Consider the following 14,853-nt stretch of genomic DNA (forward strand, 5'->3'; position numbering starts at 1 on the left):
AGTTTATATCATACTATTGCTTATTTTGTATTATATTCTAGATCTGAAAGCAAGTACCCTGCTTCCTCGGCTTATACCTTCTCCCGCATGGATGCGCACGTGGAGAGCAATCAAACCATCGCCCATCGTATGTGGTCACACCACTGATCTTTCACTGGCCAATCTGTGATTCTGGATCGGATGCGAGCCGATGGAGGTTCCTCCAAGCGGACTTATGCCAAATAACCCGTAATTACACATTCATGTTTATGTCAAGATCCTGTGATTATTATTGAAATTCTCGCCAAGTTGTTGGAGTAGTTAAAAAAAGTTTGTTTGGTTGGTGAATGGTGAATAGTGTTTGCGATGATGATGACGATACAACGATGATTGGTGATCCTCACGCTAAAGCTTTTGTCTAATCGCGCTTGCTGCGCTTGCGATCCGAATGGCTGCTGCGCTCGTTGTTCTTGTCCTCGGCACGCTTGGGCGCCTTTTTGGCCATGTTCAAGAACTGATCGAGACCGAAGGGATCCTCCTCCTTCTCGAACTCAACGGGTCCACTCCTCTGGCCAGCGGCCGCCTCCTTGGAGGCACCGGAGAACTGCTTGTCTGGCACGAAACGCTTGGTATTTACAATGGCATCCAGATCACCGCCGTAGTTATCGCTATCCGCCTGCTTGCTGGGTCGGTAGATGTGAGCGCCCAGTGTATTGGAATCGCGCCACGGCTTGTCGTACACATTGTACGCTTCGTCATCGCCGTAACCGGAGTCCATGCCCTTGGTGGTGTTGAAGAGACGCTGATCGAAGAGCGTCTCACCGTTGCCGGCACTCTTGGCGGGCAGACCCAAAGCGATCTGCTCGGAAATGTCACGCTCCCTCTCCTTCTGCAGTTTCGACCGCTTTTCGGGAGCCGCCCGCTGCAGGTTTCTATCCCGCTGGCGCTCCCTTTGCCGCTCCGCCCGCAAGTCGTTGCGTTCCCGCACCTCGGCTCCTGCAGCTCCGGAACCGGATGTCTCGGCTGCCTCCGGATTGCGTAGTCCCGCTCGCTCTTCGCGAGCCCGCTGCGCCATCATTCGCAGCATATCCTCCTTCTTCTCCTTCTCCTTTTGGGCCAGCTTCTTTTCCAGCTGGGAGCGTGCCTCCACCGCCTCGCGCGCCTTGCGATCGGCTATGTACAGCGCCTCGGCCATCTTGGCGAACTTCTCGTTGATGTGCACCTGCTGCAGACCACGTCCATCGGCTGCCAGACGCTTGTCCAGTGGAATGGTGTAACCTGATATCGAGGCAAAGTTTCAATTAGGATAATGAAGAGGATTCAAGTTACTATATTAGCTCGCACCTTTGGCGTTCTTCCAGTTCGATATGCAGGGCGGGATCTTCCACTCCTTTTGCTCCTTGACCGTCACCTTGCGCGATGGTGAGTGGAGGACAGGTGCCGGCGGCGATGGTGGACCTCGTGGAATCTTTTTGTTAATGCGGAACTTGGGCGGCTCCATCGGATCGAGCTGCGCCTCCACCATCCGGATGACACGCTGCTTGGCGCCCGAATTGAAGGTATCGCCCTGCTGCGATGGCGTGTACCGAATATACTGGGCGGGACCCGCCTTCTGGGCATGGCGCACGGGCAGCGCTGAGGTGATCTTCTGGTTGGTCAGCTTCTCCAGCGCCAGGCGCGTCTCCTCCGTCGTCTCCATCACCGTTTCCTCGTCCGGGCGCTGTAGTTCATCCGCATCTTCGGCCAACACCTCCGCTGGCAGCAGTTGCGAAATGGACGAGTACACAATCTTGTCCTTGCCATGTCCTTGGCGCGCTATGGCATCGTATTTAACCTTTCCCTTGTCGTCCAGGCGAACGGCCAGAGCATCCGATTTCTTGCCAACATTTCCTGGTGCTCCCAGACCTGTCGAGAAGAAGAAGACGCAGGAATTGTTTACATAAATACAGAAATACAATATCCTACAGCAAAATTATAACATAATGTGGTGGAAATTGAAGCCTTCTAGCTGTACGATCAGCCACATATATGAAGCTAATGGTTATTTCCTTTACGAGGACACCATTACCAACGAAAAAACCACAACGACATCGTTTGCAAGCACAGAGAAAGTGGAATTAGCACGAATGGGAACCCACCTAGTGGATACTGCGCCACATGGATTTCCGGGAAGGCGCCGCCATCGCCATAGTCCGCATCCGTCTGCGGTACCCAATCCTTGCGCTGTCCGTACGGCGGAGCAGCGATTTTGGCGGAGACCAGGGCTCCGATCTTTGGTGCTCCGCGGGCGACCAGGCGACGCTCGTCCTCCCGATCCCAGATCGCGTTCGTCGGCGTGGGCAGCAGGCTCGATAGCGACATAGCTGATGTGATATTTTTGGCGAATCAATTCCTATGTAAAATCACTTTTTTCAATTTGCAAGCCACAAAAACTACAATAGAAAAGTGGAAAAAAAACACGCACGCACACGGACACACACAAGCGTACGGTGGTAGGGTTGCCAGACTGCTAATAAGAAAATGTTATCGAGTGTGGTCACTTTTAGGGATGGATTGCATAAATTGCGTTTTTCTTAAGACAGGGGATCCATTTTTTCAGTAAGTCAATACTTTTGCTTCGTTTGTTTTGTATAACTTGGCTAAAAACGGTCAGAAAGCTCATATAAGTATCGTTTTTTAGTACTAATTACCAATACTAACTATCCATATCGTTTTTTGACGGACTTAGTAAAATTAATTTTTCGCCAAATTTTTTCATTTTTTGTAAGGGGTAACATCATCAAAATTTGCAAAAAATGGACCAAAAATTGAACTTACTTTTTTGAACACAGTTCGATTGGAAATTTAATTACGAGCTCAACGAGGTATGACATTCCATATTTTGACCATTATTTCGAATGTTCTTATCAAAATATTTAAAGATATACTTATATACTATATAAATTTGAATCTTAATGATATAATTTATAGATAGCCCCCTAATCACTAGAAAGCTATAAATGACAGTAGAAATCTAGCTAATTTCCCGCTACGCTTGCCCAATCGATACTATCGCACCGCCCTAGCCGCTGGCAGTGCCATCGCTAGCAGTGCAGTCAACAATTTAAGTTTTTGTTTTTGTTGGCCAAGGACACAATACAATGTACACATTGATGCACGGCTTCTACAAATACATGACTCAGAAGGACGACTATTGCGTGGTAATCCTGGGCCTGGACAATGCTGGCAAAACGGTAGGCAGCTGAATCATCCAATGAAAGCCTCATGTCCAATCGGAAACTAACACCTGTGCCCACGTAGACTTACCTGGAGGCCGCCAAGACCACGTTTACGCGTAACTACAAGGGCCTCAATCCCAGCAAGATCACGACGACGGTGGGCCTCAACATCGGCACCATCGACGTGCAGGGCGTACGCCTCAACTTCTGGGATCTTGGTGGCCAGCAGGAGCTGCAATCTCTGTGGGATAAGTACTACCAGGAGTCGCATGGCGTCATCTACGTGATTGATTCCAACGACAGGGAGCGCATGGAAGAGTCCAAGACGATCTTTGGTAAGCGAAAGCAGTCGTCGAACTAATCCCTTGAACAATACTCGTTTTGATCTATTTTGTCTAAGATGATCTCTTGTATTAGCCATACAAGGAAAGGGATTCACATAAAATGTATTATTCTGTCTTCCCACAGACAAGATGATCAAGAACGAACTGCTGTCCGGAGTGCCTTTGCTCATCCTGGCCAACAAACAGGATCTGCCCGATGTGATGGGCGTGCGGGAGATCAAGCCAGTTTTCCAGCAGGCGGGTGCTTTAATCGGGCGACGAGATTGCCTCACCATTCCCGTATCCGCGCTGCACGGCGAGGGCGTGGACGAGGGCATTAAGTGGCTGGTGGAGGCCATCAAACGACATGCGGTGGTCCGGCCGCCGCGGGAAAACGATTAAAAGATCAAGGAGAAGACATCCGGGCCTGGTAGTCGGCCCTCCACTGGCTTTAATTAGACTTGTACTTTTGTAAGTTAGGGGCTTAGGATAACGCTTATTTGTAATTAGCTGTGCGAGATTGTGAGATACCAATTGTATAAATGCGTCGTCATTATCTGCAAAGACCTTAAGACCTTCCTTTTCGGTTAAGTACTGCTTGTAAATGAGGAAAACAATGTTAGAATGCTGTGAGACTTCTGCATAGGACAACGAATTACAAATACTATTGTTAGAATAGCAGAGAACGCAATGCTTATTAGCCAAACAAGTGCAAGAATTCGTAATTTACTTTGTAAATATAGCGTATTTTATATGTGTAGCTAACCCTTTGAAGAAGAAGTACTTTGTTCTAGAATATGTAACATTCGATTACATATGATCTATTTATTAAAATCTCGTTTATAGTTATTGCAAATTTCGATTGATAACCCAGATACTTGGGTATTTGGATGCCAAAAATGTAATAAAACTGAATCCATTCGCAGCTGTCATGGTTAATCGTTAGCCACAAAGTGTGTGGGCGATTCGAGGTCCACCAAAATCGGGAGAGTCGCGGCTTTATCTAACAGCACTGCACTCGTAGTACACCTCGATATGGCGGTTGTCAATGGGGCTCCGCTTATCCGAAACGAACGACACCGAAGCGCCGAAAGAAACAACCAGCAAACAGCCGGGATTGCGGTGTTCTCACGGCGCGGGGAGCATTATTATTACCATTATCAGTCCGATAGATAAGTGCTGTGTGTGCCACCAAAAAGCAAAGGCGGAGGAAAATGAAAATGAAATAAAAACAACACCTGGTGAGTGGCACTGGAATCGTCAGTCTTCCGCAGGAGTTACCACCGCTCGGACTGGAAATGATCGGCCGCCAGCAAGGGCTAGATAGCTAGACCTCGAGCCAGAGCTAGAGAAAAGCAGAGCGTTACCTGTTAACTATTAGTGTACATTAGATAAGGCCTATGTGGAGCACTCGCCGCTTATCGCTGCCATTCCCATACCCGAACGCACTCCCGCTCCCATTCCAGTCGGTTTAGTTCCGTGCTCCAGTGAGAAGCCACCATGTATCCGTATTACGAGCAGGACTGGAGCGTTCTGCCGCCGGAGAACAATCGCAGGTGAGATGAAATCCCGCCCGCTGCTCGTTCATACCCTCAAAGATTCGCCAGTCGATCTTTAGAAAATGAGACTTTTGAAAGTGTTTTTCAAAAATGACGTTATCGCAATGTGACCGTCCATTGACCGCTCTGCATAGCGGTATTTTTTTTTATTCGTGCTGTGGTGTGGCAAAAGAAAAACGTTGAATCACCCCGTGTTAACTGCGAATGCTAATTTAAATGCAATTTATTGTCCCCCTATTATCTCTTTTATTTTGGTAAAACTGCCACTGCTCTACTGGCATTCCATGTGAGTTGTTGCGGTTAGAATGCAATGCCATGAGTGCATTCTTTTACTTTGATAAGACAATCAAATTAACTGACTTATAAACTCAAACTATTACTGTTTTATGCCTCAGCCTTGGTCTTTTCCGTATAAATATTTGTCTGGTCGATGAAACATTAAATACCTACCCATGGATGCAACAAAACTGTATATTTAAAACATGTGTGATGCAGTTGATCAAGTTTTTACTCCAAATCTTTTTCCTTGACACCCACTGTACCACCAAACGCACTAACGCCTATCAGTTCGAGGCGTTAGTGCCTTTTGGGCACACTGCTTGTAAATATCGCGCTCTCGCTCGCACCCACTACCACTGTTGCGCTCATCATCAACATATTCTCGACGAAACATTTTTTTTTACTTGTTACGTTGATTTTGTGGCGTTTAAAATAGCGATTAACCAGCGCCAAGTTGGCCCAGCGAACATGTGCTAAAGCGTAAATGCAGTGCTAGAATAGGCATTTATTCAATTGCAGAATCATTCCAGTTAAAAGCAAAGGTGTGTGCGTGTACTTGCGACGACGGGCCGTGTGTGTTGAAATTTTTTTTAGTTTTTGTCGCGTTGTTAAATTCTGTATTTCAAAAAAGCTGACGCGTTTCCTGGCCATTCATTAACAAAAAAAACGTAACGCCTCCAAGTGCGCGAATGCATTAAATTTGTTAAAACGGAAGTGCCCGTTGAAAAGTGTGCCATAGATTTTCCTGCCCTTTTCTTGTTGGCCCAAAAGGCATGCATGTGTGTATTTATGTGTGTGTGTGTGTGTGTGTGTGAGCAAGTGTGTGTAGGCCTTCCAGCGAATCGCATAAATTAGCAGGCGAAAAATCACATTGAAAACAAACGAGGAAAGCTCGCAAGAAAAAAAACCCTACGTGTTAAATATATACTATATGGTATATAGGAGTGACGTTATTTCATGACTTTTTAATGCAATCGATATGTATGTATGTCAGTTATGCTATCGCTGGCAGCTGTTTTCGTTTTTTGTCCAGTTCACTTAATCAAATATTAAGTGGACATCAGTAAACAAGTTGGATTTTTCGGCCTTACTGCTTCCTCCTTTTCCAATTGGAAACCCTTTGCGCGCGTATGAATGTCTCTATTAATGTGTGTGTGTGTGTGCATTAATCATTTAATCAATTTGCATTGCGCTCCCAACTAAAGTGAATAAAGCACAGTAATTTGTTGTTGCCTTGGCCAGAAAGAGAGATCAAACGTATTTGTTTGAGCCAACTCACACACACCCACACGCAGGCACGCATCTGAGATGTCAGTTTCATAACAACAGCGATCTGCTTTATGTCAGCGGTAATTGTACCTGCTTTTATTTAAACTATTCAGCTTATTTTTTCCAATTCCATTAGCTTGGAAAGAGAGCTAGCGTGAGAGGGAGAGAGAGTAGGAGAGCAAGTGCAACAAAATAGCGGCCGGCTGTTATTCCCTGTGTGTGTGTGTGTGTTTGCTGGTGTGCATTTGTGTGGGAGTGCAGGTGTGTGCGCGGAAGATCTGCAGAGGAAAAACCGTTAGTTCGTTTCGCTAATTTGTGTTGTTGCACCGCCGCTACAGCAACAAAAAGATAACAGAAGAGCACATAAGCCGGCAAATAGTTAACAAAACCAGACGTAATAGAATATAATAATAATAATAACAAAAATATAAATAAAAATACGAATACAAGTTGAAGAAGGAGCGGAAAAAAGGCTGCCACACAAGTGATTCAACGTTTCTCGCCGCCACAATGAACTCCGAGCATGGGTAGGATCCTAAACAGCAGTGCCCACATCTCCAGAATTATGCCCATATAAACCCATTTAACCTCTTCCTCCGGCAGATTTAATCCAGCCTTCAATATGGCCACCATACGGCAAGCATTCACAGAGGCGGTGGAGAGAGGTAAGTCCAAGGCAGTGAACCCCACTTGGTAGATTGCTCCAATAAGAAGAGCATCGTGTGCTTGTGATCACCCAAAAGGTGGCTACAAGTATGCTGCACTTCTAATTCATAGATAGATATTGATGACCTGAAACGCAGGATACAGGCAGGGGTTAAGAGAGAGATCAGCGGCCAGACAGCCAGAAACCCGATTAATTAACATATTCACATCCACTTCTCGCCCACAGTCAGAATGCCTACGCCCACACGCCTGCGCGACCTCATCCGACAGATTCGCGCCGCCAGAACCGCCGCCGAGGAGCGGGCGGTGGTCAACAAAGAGTGCGCCTACATACGGAGCACGTTCCGCGAGGAGGACTCCGTCTGGCGGTGAGTCATCTCCACCCGATTGCAATATACATATGAGGATACTATATATATATTCGCCCACAGCTGTCGCAACATTGCCAAGCTGCTGTACATACACATGCTCGGCTATCCGGCTCACTTTGGCCAACTGGAGTGCCTTAAGCTGACGGCCAGCACGCGGTTCACAGACAAGCGGATCGGCTACCTGGGCGCCATGCTGCTGCTGGATGAGCGGCAGGATGTCCACCTGCTCATCACCAACTGCTTGAAGAAGTAAGCTGTGTGGGCGGTCTAATTTTGCACCTAACTCACTAACTTAAAACCCAATCTCGATTGCAGCGACTTGAACAGCTCGACGCAGTTCGTCGTGGGCTTGGCCCTGTGCACTCTGGGTGCGATCGCCTCGCCGGAAATGGCCCGGGATCTGGCCAGCGAGGTGGAGCGTCTGATGAAGTCCCCGAACACGTACATTCGCAAGAAGGCGACGCTGTGCGCCTTTCGCGTCATCCGTCGTGTGCCCGAGCTGATGGAGATCTTCTTGCCGGCCACGCGTTCCCTGCTCAGCGAGAAGAATCATGGTAAGCATACCTACACTAAAATGAGTGCATTGATATAATCAAACTAATTTTCAATATCATCTGCTCATCAGGAATTTTGATCACTGGCGTTACGCTGATCACGGAGATGTGCGAGAACAGTTCGGACACGCTGATGCATTTCAAGAAGGTAAGTTGACATGGTGCCGGCGGCGGAGTCAAGTCCTCGGAATCGGTGGCCTTCTACTTCATCAACTGCCACTGCTGCTGCTCCGGCTGCATCTGGTTTTAATCCTACTCATTAATGTGGCGCTCTAGAAATTGAAAGAAAAAAAAAAAAGGCAAACGCCCCCAAAAAGCGGGTTCCAAACCAAAGCAATTTTTGTGTACAATTATCGCGCCCATTTGCCCATTTAGCCGTAGTCGATATGCCATAATTATCAACCATATTTTTATCCCGCTATCACCCATTTTGCCCGTTTTATATATTATATGTATATATAACCCTGAAGAATAAAAACGTATCTTTTCGTTTACTTTGCCGATTTTTGAAACACACCCCACCCACACTCCTTATCGTTTCGATCGACCTGTATACTTACGATATTTTAACGCTTGTTTGTTTTTGATCGAATTCGAATACCGCGCAAAACACAAAATGAAATTTGTTGTAATTTGCTTGCCAGGATAGCGGAAATCGAGAGGTATGATTGTTGCGCCTAACTAGAAAATATACCTGTAACGCCTTCTATATTTACCTTAATACCCTACACTATGTATAATTATGTAAAAAGTCGAATTTTGTAAGAGTTTCTTGCTGTGTTGCCTATGTATATGTCTAAGCCAGCGATATCTAGTGCCAGTACTAGTACTAACATTTAAAATATAATCAAAAATAATTTCAAATGCTTGGTTATCTAGCTCATCATGATAGCAACTATAAACTATTTCTGATAACAAGATGCTGATAGTATATTTATCTTATCGGTAGCAGCTTGTTCGGTTATCTAAGACATTAAAAAATGTCATTTGAAAAGCGTTTCAATTCAATTTGAATATGAAGTATCATATAATGTATATATGCCTTAAGTAATATCCTGCTTTTTGTATAAATCCTGTGATCCATACAACCATTTCGCTTGCACAGACATATACATAATCATGGCCGGCGGAAGTTCACTTTTGGCCAAGAGTTTTCGATCTACACCAAATTTTTGCTAGGATTTCCTTCACACACACACACTCACACACACCTGACCTGTACATAAAGGGTTTTTTTCCGTAGATGGCCATGTCTCAAGAGTTTTTTGAGCCGGGCCTTAGAACTTTCTCGTTTCATTTGCACACTTGCAGTTCTTAAAGTTCTTTGTCCTTCACACCAAACAACGCACACTGAACAAAATTGCACACCCTTTATTATACCGCTCACTGTCACAAACTTTTCCGTATTTCCCGCCTTAAGTTAGAGTCTCTAACATTCGGCATTGTTTAATGGCTTTGTGTAAATGACCCCCTCCAGATTGTGCCGAACTTGGTGCGCATCCTGAAGAACCTGATCCTGGGCGGCTATTCGCCGGAGCACGATGTCAGCGGCGTTAGCGATCCGTTCCTGCAGGTGAAGATCCTGCGACTGCTGCGCATCCTGGGCCACAACGATCCGGACGCCTCGGAGGCGATGAACGACATACTGGCCCAGGTGGCCACCAACACGGAGACGAGCAAGAATGTGGGCAACACCATCCTCTACGAGACCGTGCTCTCCATCATGGACATACGGTGAGTGGCTTGATTCTTTCTTGGGTTTTTTTGCATACTAAGTGATTGTATTTTGCCGACAGCTCGGAGGGTGGACTGCGCGTCCTGGCCGTCAATATACTGGGACGATTCCTGCTCAACTCGGACAAGAACATTAGGTACGTGGCGCTGAACACGCTGCTGCGAACGGTGCACGCGGACACGTCGGCGGTGCAGCGGCATCGCACCACCATTCTGGAGTGCCTCAAGGATCCGGACGTCTCGATCCGTCGGCGGGCGATGGAGCTATCGTTTGCGCTGATCAATGCACAAAACATACGTACAATGACCAAGGAGCTGCTGCTCTTCCTCGAGAAGGCGGACGCCGAGTTCAAGGCGCAGTGCAGCTCGGGCATGATCCTGGCCGCCGAGCGATACTCCCCGACCACGCGCTGGCATCTGGACACGCAGCTGAGCGTGCTGATTGCCGCGGGGAACTATGTGCGCGACGACGTCGTCTCCTCCACCATCCAGCTGGTGTCCAGCAGTCCCGTCCCGGAGCAGACGTACATCACGAACCGTTTCTGGGAGTCGCTGCAGGTGGCCAATCATTGCGAGGACAAGCAGCCGCTGCTGCAGGTTGCCGTCTGGGCCATAGGCGAGTACGGCGATCTCTTCATGTACGGCGCCAACGAGGATGGTAAGTACTCTCGCTAATCTCCTAGCCCCAATCCGTTTGCTAATCCTCGTCTCCAACTCGCAGAGTTTGAACGGCCCACTGAGAGTGATCTGATCGCTGTGTATTATAAGTTTTTAACCTCTGCTCAAGTCTCGACCACAAGCAAGCAATATGCTCTGGTCTCCCTAGCCAAGCTAAGCACGCGTTTGCAACAGTGCGTGGAGTAAGTACCATCACTGCCCACATCCACGATGATAGCCCAACTCATGCAATCTGTATTCATCACAGGGAAATCCAGGCACTGATCACGTCCTTTGGCAGCCATCTGAATGTGGATCTGCAGCAGCGAGGCGTGGAGTTCACGCAGCTCTTTGGCCATTACAAGCATCTGCGCCCACCGCTGCTGGAGAAGATGCCGGCTATGCAGATCAGCAGGATTAGCTCGCAGAACGGCGAGAGCGGCGGTGGCTCCTTCGACGACAACAGTCCCGATGTCATCGAAAATGGCGTGGAGGGAGGCGGCGGTGGCGGACACTCACTTATCGAAAGCAATATGAACACCCTTGGTGACAATACGGTATGTTGCGTAATGCATCCTATCGAGCTGCTTTTCATAGGCACTACCCCCATCTCTTACAGAACATTTTGCTGGATCTGCTGGGCAGCACGGATCTCTCGGCGGGAGGCGCTGGTGATTTGGTGGCAGCCACGGATCTCTCGAATGCCGTGCATAAAAAGAACTCGCGCAATGCCAACGATGTGGCGGCGCCCGTTTCCAATAACCAGGATCTGTTGGATCTGCTCGATCTGGATCTATCCGCGCCGTCGTCCACGACGACGGGTGCGCCGGCGGGCGGAGGAGGAGGCGGTGGCATTGTGGCTCTGGTCGGCGATAATAACCAGAGCAGTGCGGCAAACATGAATAACATGCTCGGTGGCCTGGACTTGGGCGGCTTTGGATCTGGTCTGGACAGCTCTGCCAGCATACCCACAAACGGCAACGATTTGGCCAGCATGCTGGGTGGCCTGGGAGCCCCACCGGCTGCATCAGCGCCTCTGGCGGCTCCAGCTTCCGTTGGCAACCTCATCGATGGCCATGCCGGCAGTCTGCTGGCCGATCTGAATCCCACGGCTGCCTCCAACAATGTAGCAGTGGTGGGTGTAACCATTTCCATTCGCTAGCCCCATGTTAATCTTCATTTTCATGTAGCCTCCACAGGGTCCCAGGCTGACGGCGCTGGACAAGGATGGGTTACTCGTGCAACTGGTTTCGGTCAGGGGCAGCGACTGCATGCGCATCTATATGACGACCACGAATAACTCAGACAATACCCTGGATCAGTACTTGCTGCAGGTGAAAAGGATTGCCTTATATGCTTTTATTTCAAATGATTTACATTTTTGAATGAATTTCAGGCGGCTGTGCAAAGGAGTTTCCAGCTGCAGATGCTGACGCCATCCGGTTCCGTGCTGCCGCCCGGCGGAGTTATAACGCAGGAGATGCGCGTGGTGGCCACGTCGAATGTGAGTAGCGATTGGCGGCTATCTTCATACTTCAATCAATTGCTAATTGTCGCAACATTTTCAGGCGACACTGCGGATGCGTCTGCGCATACAGTACGTGCTCGATGGCCAGCAGCAGGTGGAGCAGACGGAGGTCAGTGGATTCCCCGAGCAGCAGCCGGCGCCGGCGGCCGCAGAGTAGAACTGCAATTGTATTAAAGCGAAACCAGATTAGCCTAATATCGGAAATAATTCAACACACGGGAAACTTGCGCAGCAGCAGCAGGAGCAGGAGCAGCAGCATCAAGAACAGCAGCAACACTAAGGAAACACACACACACACACACACTGTGGTTGTCACACATTTATTGTAAAATAAGTTATCACACACAGACGGTGAAACACAGAGACACCCACGCAATCGCATCTAGATCAGAGCATTTTCCAAATCGGCGCACAGCGTTGTTCAGACTCAGACTGTTTGTTTGTTTTTTTTTTAGCCGGGTTAGTCTCCAGTTGGAGCTGGATAGCTGAGAAAAAAAAATGAGGGCGGTCGGGTGGTTACGACCCGCCCAAAAGCAGTTAACTTATATATTTTCCCTAATTTATATCTATACATATATATATATATAAACACACTACTTGTCAAATCAATATTTACGTTCGCCTTGTTTTATTATTAATAACTCTCTCATTTTAAATGGTGTGTAAACTCTTGTGTGTAAAAGACAACTTTCAGTTTTAAGTTAAGACAATAAAAGTCAAACCCACTATTCCCCATTAATTAAATGGCAACTAACAATGGCAAAGAAGGAAACGAAAGGAAAGGAAGAGTTAAGATATGTATTAAAACCGATTGTGAAATTATTTAGCAGAAGCATTTAAAAAGCTTAGCATTTTAATGGAATCGAAATGGAGAGCGAATCGAACGATGTTTGATGCCATTTCGCGCAGTTTATTTGTTATTTCTATATGTAATGAGTGTTTGTTTGTTTTTTTTGTCCCGTCCTGAGTCTTTTTGATCGGTTCCCGGCTTCTGTTGGCCAGCCCCTGATATTCCTTTTTTACTTACAACGCTAAACACGTTCATAATATAAATATATATATATAAATACATATACAAAGACACCGAAAAACACAAAAACACGACCACCACCACGCGGATATATATATATTAAATGATGTATTGTTATTTCCTGTGCGCACGTACTTAAAGCGGAAAATCAGCAGCAACCAGAGAAAGTCTAAGAAATAAAAATGAAATGAAATCGATGAAAAAAAGAAAACACAAATCAGCTAGCACTGTGGAAAACTAGATAATATCTATGATAAATATAATTGTAACTGAGGAGGACGCAGCTTAGAACTATATATTAACTGATTAGTTGCCGTCGCCGAGATGAGATGAGATGAGATGGAAATGAAGATGGGGGGCATCGAGAAGCAAAGAAAATCCATTAACTATTATTATTATTATTACGATTATAAATGAATGGCGCAGCTGTATGAGAAGGAAAGAGAGGGAGAGAGATAAGAAAATAATAACATTAACATATTGTACAATATATTATTATTTTTGTATTATTATCATTTCCTTTTATATCTACTTATATTCCACAAACCTTTTGAGCCGAAATAAACAAACGATTTCGTTTTATCGAAGGACTACACATGCTAAAGATTCTACTTCTCATCGATGATCCTTAAAGATGGATATCGATTGATGATTAAATCATGCCTGAGTGGTTTTAAAATCTATTTTTAAACTTCTTAATGAGTAGTTCCTAGAACACGCCAATTTGACTCCCACAATCTAATTGGGATAAAACAATAAAGAGTTTTCCCACAGAGATACCCACTCCTGCCCTCGAAAGTATACTATGAAATGCTCACAATCCCATTGTATCAATACACGTGACTGACTGAATCAAATCAGAGAAGTGACAGGCGTTGTGTTACCTAAACTCTGCATCATCCTCCAATCGTCGTAATCCTAATCCTCGACGAATCTCCGCAGACAAGTGTCGGCGAACAATGGAAATCATCGAGGATAATGCTCGGCATCAAGACGTCTCACGGCTGTCAGCTGGTGTCCGCTGCTTCCTTCCACTCTCATCCTGGATGTTCTGGCCTCTCAGTGGTGGCAGTCTAACTTTTATTGCTCAAATGGAGTATTTAGCTCTAGATTTACATATTTCTTTGTGATAGTAATCAAGAAATTCGAATCAGTAGCCAACGATATAGCCAGTCCGAATAATGTGACCAGTGGTGGATACGCCGTCTTGGTTTCCGGCTGGCCAAGGACCAAATTGCACCGCAGCAAGCGAAATCCCAGACCCTTCTCAGTTCAGCAGTGGACATAGTGGATCAGCAAGCCTGCAGGGAGTTCTATTCCCACAGGAGCAGTGTGATGTGTTCCTGAGTTCACGGGAAAAGGAGATACACCGGCTGTCCATTGGTAAGCTTGTGGGCATCGTTTTCTTTTGCGCTGATATTGCCGATCCCAAATATCAGCAAAGAGCAAATAACTTACCGATATAAATATTATACTTACATATACTGTTTTTTTTTCAGTGCACGTCCTTGCTTTTCTAGCTCCTTAGCCACTGATTCGTTTTTTTTTTTTTTGGCATCTCTGGTGCAGCTGTCACCCGTTGTTGTTTTTCTTTTTGTTGTTGCTGCTCCCCCTTTTGCTTTTTCTCTCCCACTTCCCCTCCTTTTTGCTCGCTCTCTCTCTCCTTCGTTCGCCGATTTTGGCAGC

At 46.6% G+C, this 14,853-nt stretch overlaps 3 protein-coding genes across 9 annotated transcripts; 2 read left to right on the forward strand and 1 right to left on the reverse strand.

Moving 5' to 3' along the window:
* Window positions 1–245: 245 nt before the first annotated feature.
* On the reverse strand, window positions 246–2,490 carry LOC6740039 (puff-specific protein Bx42). The gene is made up of 3 exons (XM_002076885.3): window positions 2,118–2,490; window positions 1,324–1,884; window positions 246–1,257 (listed from the first exon to the last, which is right to left on the reverse strand). Exons 1-3 carry the CDS (start codon window positions 2,338–2,340, stop codon window positions 398–400), a joined length of 1,644 nt encoding a protein of 547 aa, XP_002076921.1. The 5' UTR covers window positions 2,341–2,490; the 3' UTR covers window positions 246–397.
* A 533-nt stretch (window positions 2,491–3,023) lies between these two features.
* Window positions 3,024–4,445, forward strand: LOC6740038 (ADP-ribosylation factor-related protein 1). Its single transcript, XM_002076886.3, has 3 exons — window positions 3,024–3,212; window positions 3,280–3,532; window positions 3,666–4,445. The coding sequence occupies exons 1-3, from the start codon at window positions 3,120–3,122 to the stop codon at window positions 3,920–3,922; spliced, it is 603 nt and encodes a 200-aa protein (XP_002076922.1). The 5' UTR covers window positions 3,024–3,119; the 3' UTR covers window positions 3,923–4,445.
* A 490-nt stretch (window positions 4,446–4,935) lies between these two features.
* On the forward strand, window positions 4,936–13,762 carry LOC6725502 (AP-1 complex subunit gamma-1). 7 transcript variants are annotated; one of them, XM_016173647.3, is made up of 16 exons: window positions 5,680–6,026; window positions 6,966–7,154; window positions 7,231–7,292; window positions 7,520–7,661; window positions 7,725–7,913; window positions 7,980–8,218; window positions 8,290–8,366; window positions 8,863–8,880; window positions 9,696–9,952; window positions 10,015–10,610; window positions 10,674–10,812; window positions 10,878–11,166; window positions 11,229–11,744; window positions 11,800–11,943; window positions 12,006–12,113; window positions 12,178–13,762. In XM_016173647.3, the coding sequence occupies exons 2-16, from the start codon at window positions 7,138–7,140 to the stop codon at window positions 12,292–12,294; spliced, it is 2,910 nt and encodes a 969-aa protein (XP_016038641.1). In that variant the 5' UTR covers window positions 5,680–6,026; window positions 6,966–7,137; the 3' UTR covers window positions 12,295–13,762. The 7 variants fall into 7 exon arrangements, with proteins under 7 accessions (XP_016038644.1, XP_016038645.1, XP_016038641.1 ...); XM_016173646.3 differs by having other exon boundaries at window positions 5,680–5,900; XM_016173649.3 differs by having other exon boundaries at window positions 5,680–5,838.
* Window positions 13,763–14,853: the final 1,091 nt, after the last annotated feature.

This window comes from Drosophila simulans, chromosome X (genome assembly GCF_016746395.2).
Source record: "Drosophila simulans strain w501 chromosome X, Prin_Dsim_3.1, whole genome shotgun sequence".
Taxonomy (NCBI): Eukaryota; Metazoa; Arthropoda; class Insecta; order Diptera; family Drosophilidae; genus Drosophila; species Drosophila simulans.

Coding starts and splice junctions, on each gene's coding strand:
- LOC6740039 (XM_002076885.3), bottom strand. CDS start 2,340: ATGTCGCTATCGAGCCTGCTGCCCACGCCGACGAACGCGATCTGGGAT. Junction 1,885..2,117: donor TGTGGCGCAGTATCCACTAG/GTGGGTTCCCAT, acceptor TCTTCTCGACAG/GTCTGGGAGCACCAGGAAAT. Junction 1,258..1,323: donor GAACTGGAAGAACGCCAAAG/GTGCGAGCTAAT, acceptor CCTCGATATCAG/GTTACACCATTCCACTGGAC.
- LOC6740038 (XM_002076886.3), top strand. CDS start 3,120: ATGTACACATTGATGCACGGCTTCTACAAATACATGACTCAGAAGGAC. Junction 3,213..3,279: donor TGGACAATGCTGGCAAAACG/GTAGGCAGCTGA, acceptor GTGCCCACGTAG/ACTTACCTGGAGGCCGCCAA. Junction 3,533..3,665: donor AGAGTCCAAGACGATCTTTG/GTAAGCGAAAGC, acceptor GTCTTCCCACAG/ACAAGATGATCAAGAACGAA.
- LOC6725502 (XM_016173650.3), top strand. CDS start 5,021: ATGTATCCGTATTACGAGCAGGACTGGAGCGTTCTGCCGCCGGAGAAC. Junction 5,077..7,230: donor CCGCCGGAGAACAATCGCAG/GTGAGATGAAAT, acceptor TTCCTCCGGCAG/ATTTAATCCAGCCTTCAATA. Junction 7,914..7,979: donor ATCACCAACTGCTTGAAGAA/GTAAGCTGTGTG, acceptor TCTCGATTGCAG/CGACTTGAACAGCTCGACGC.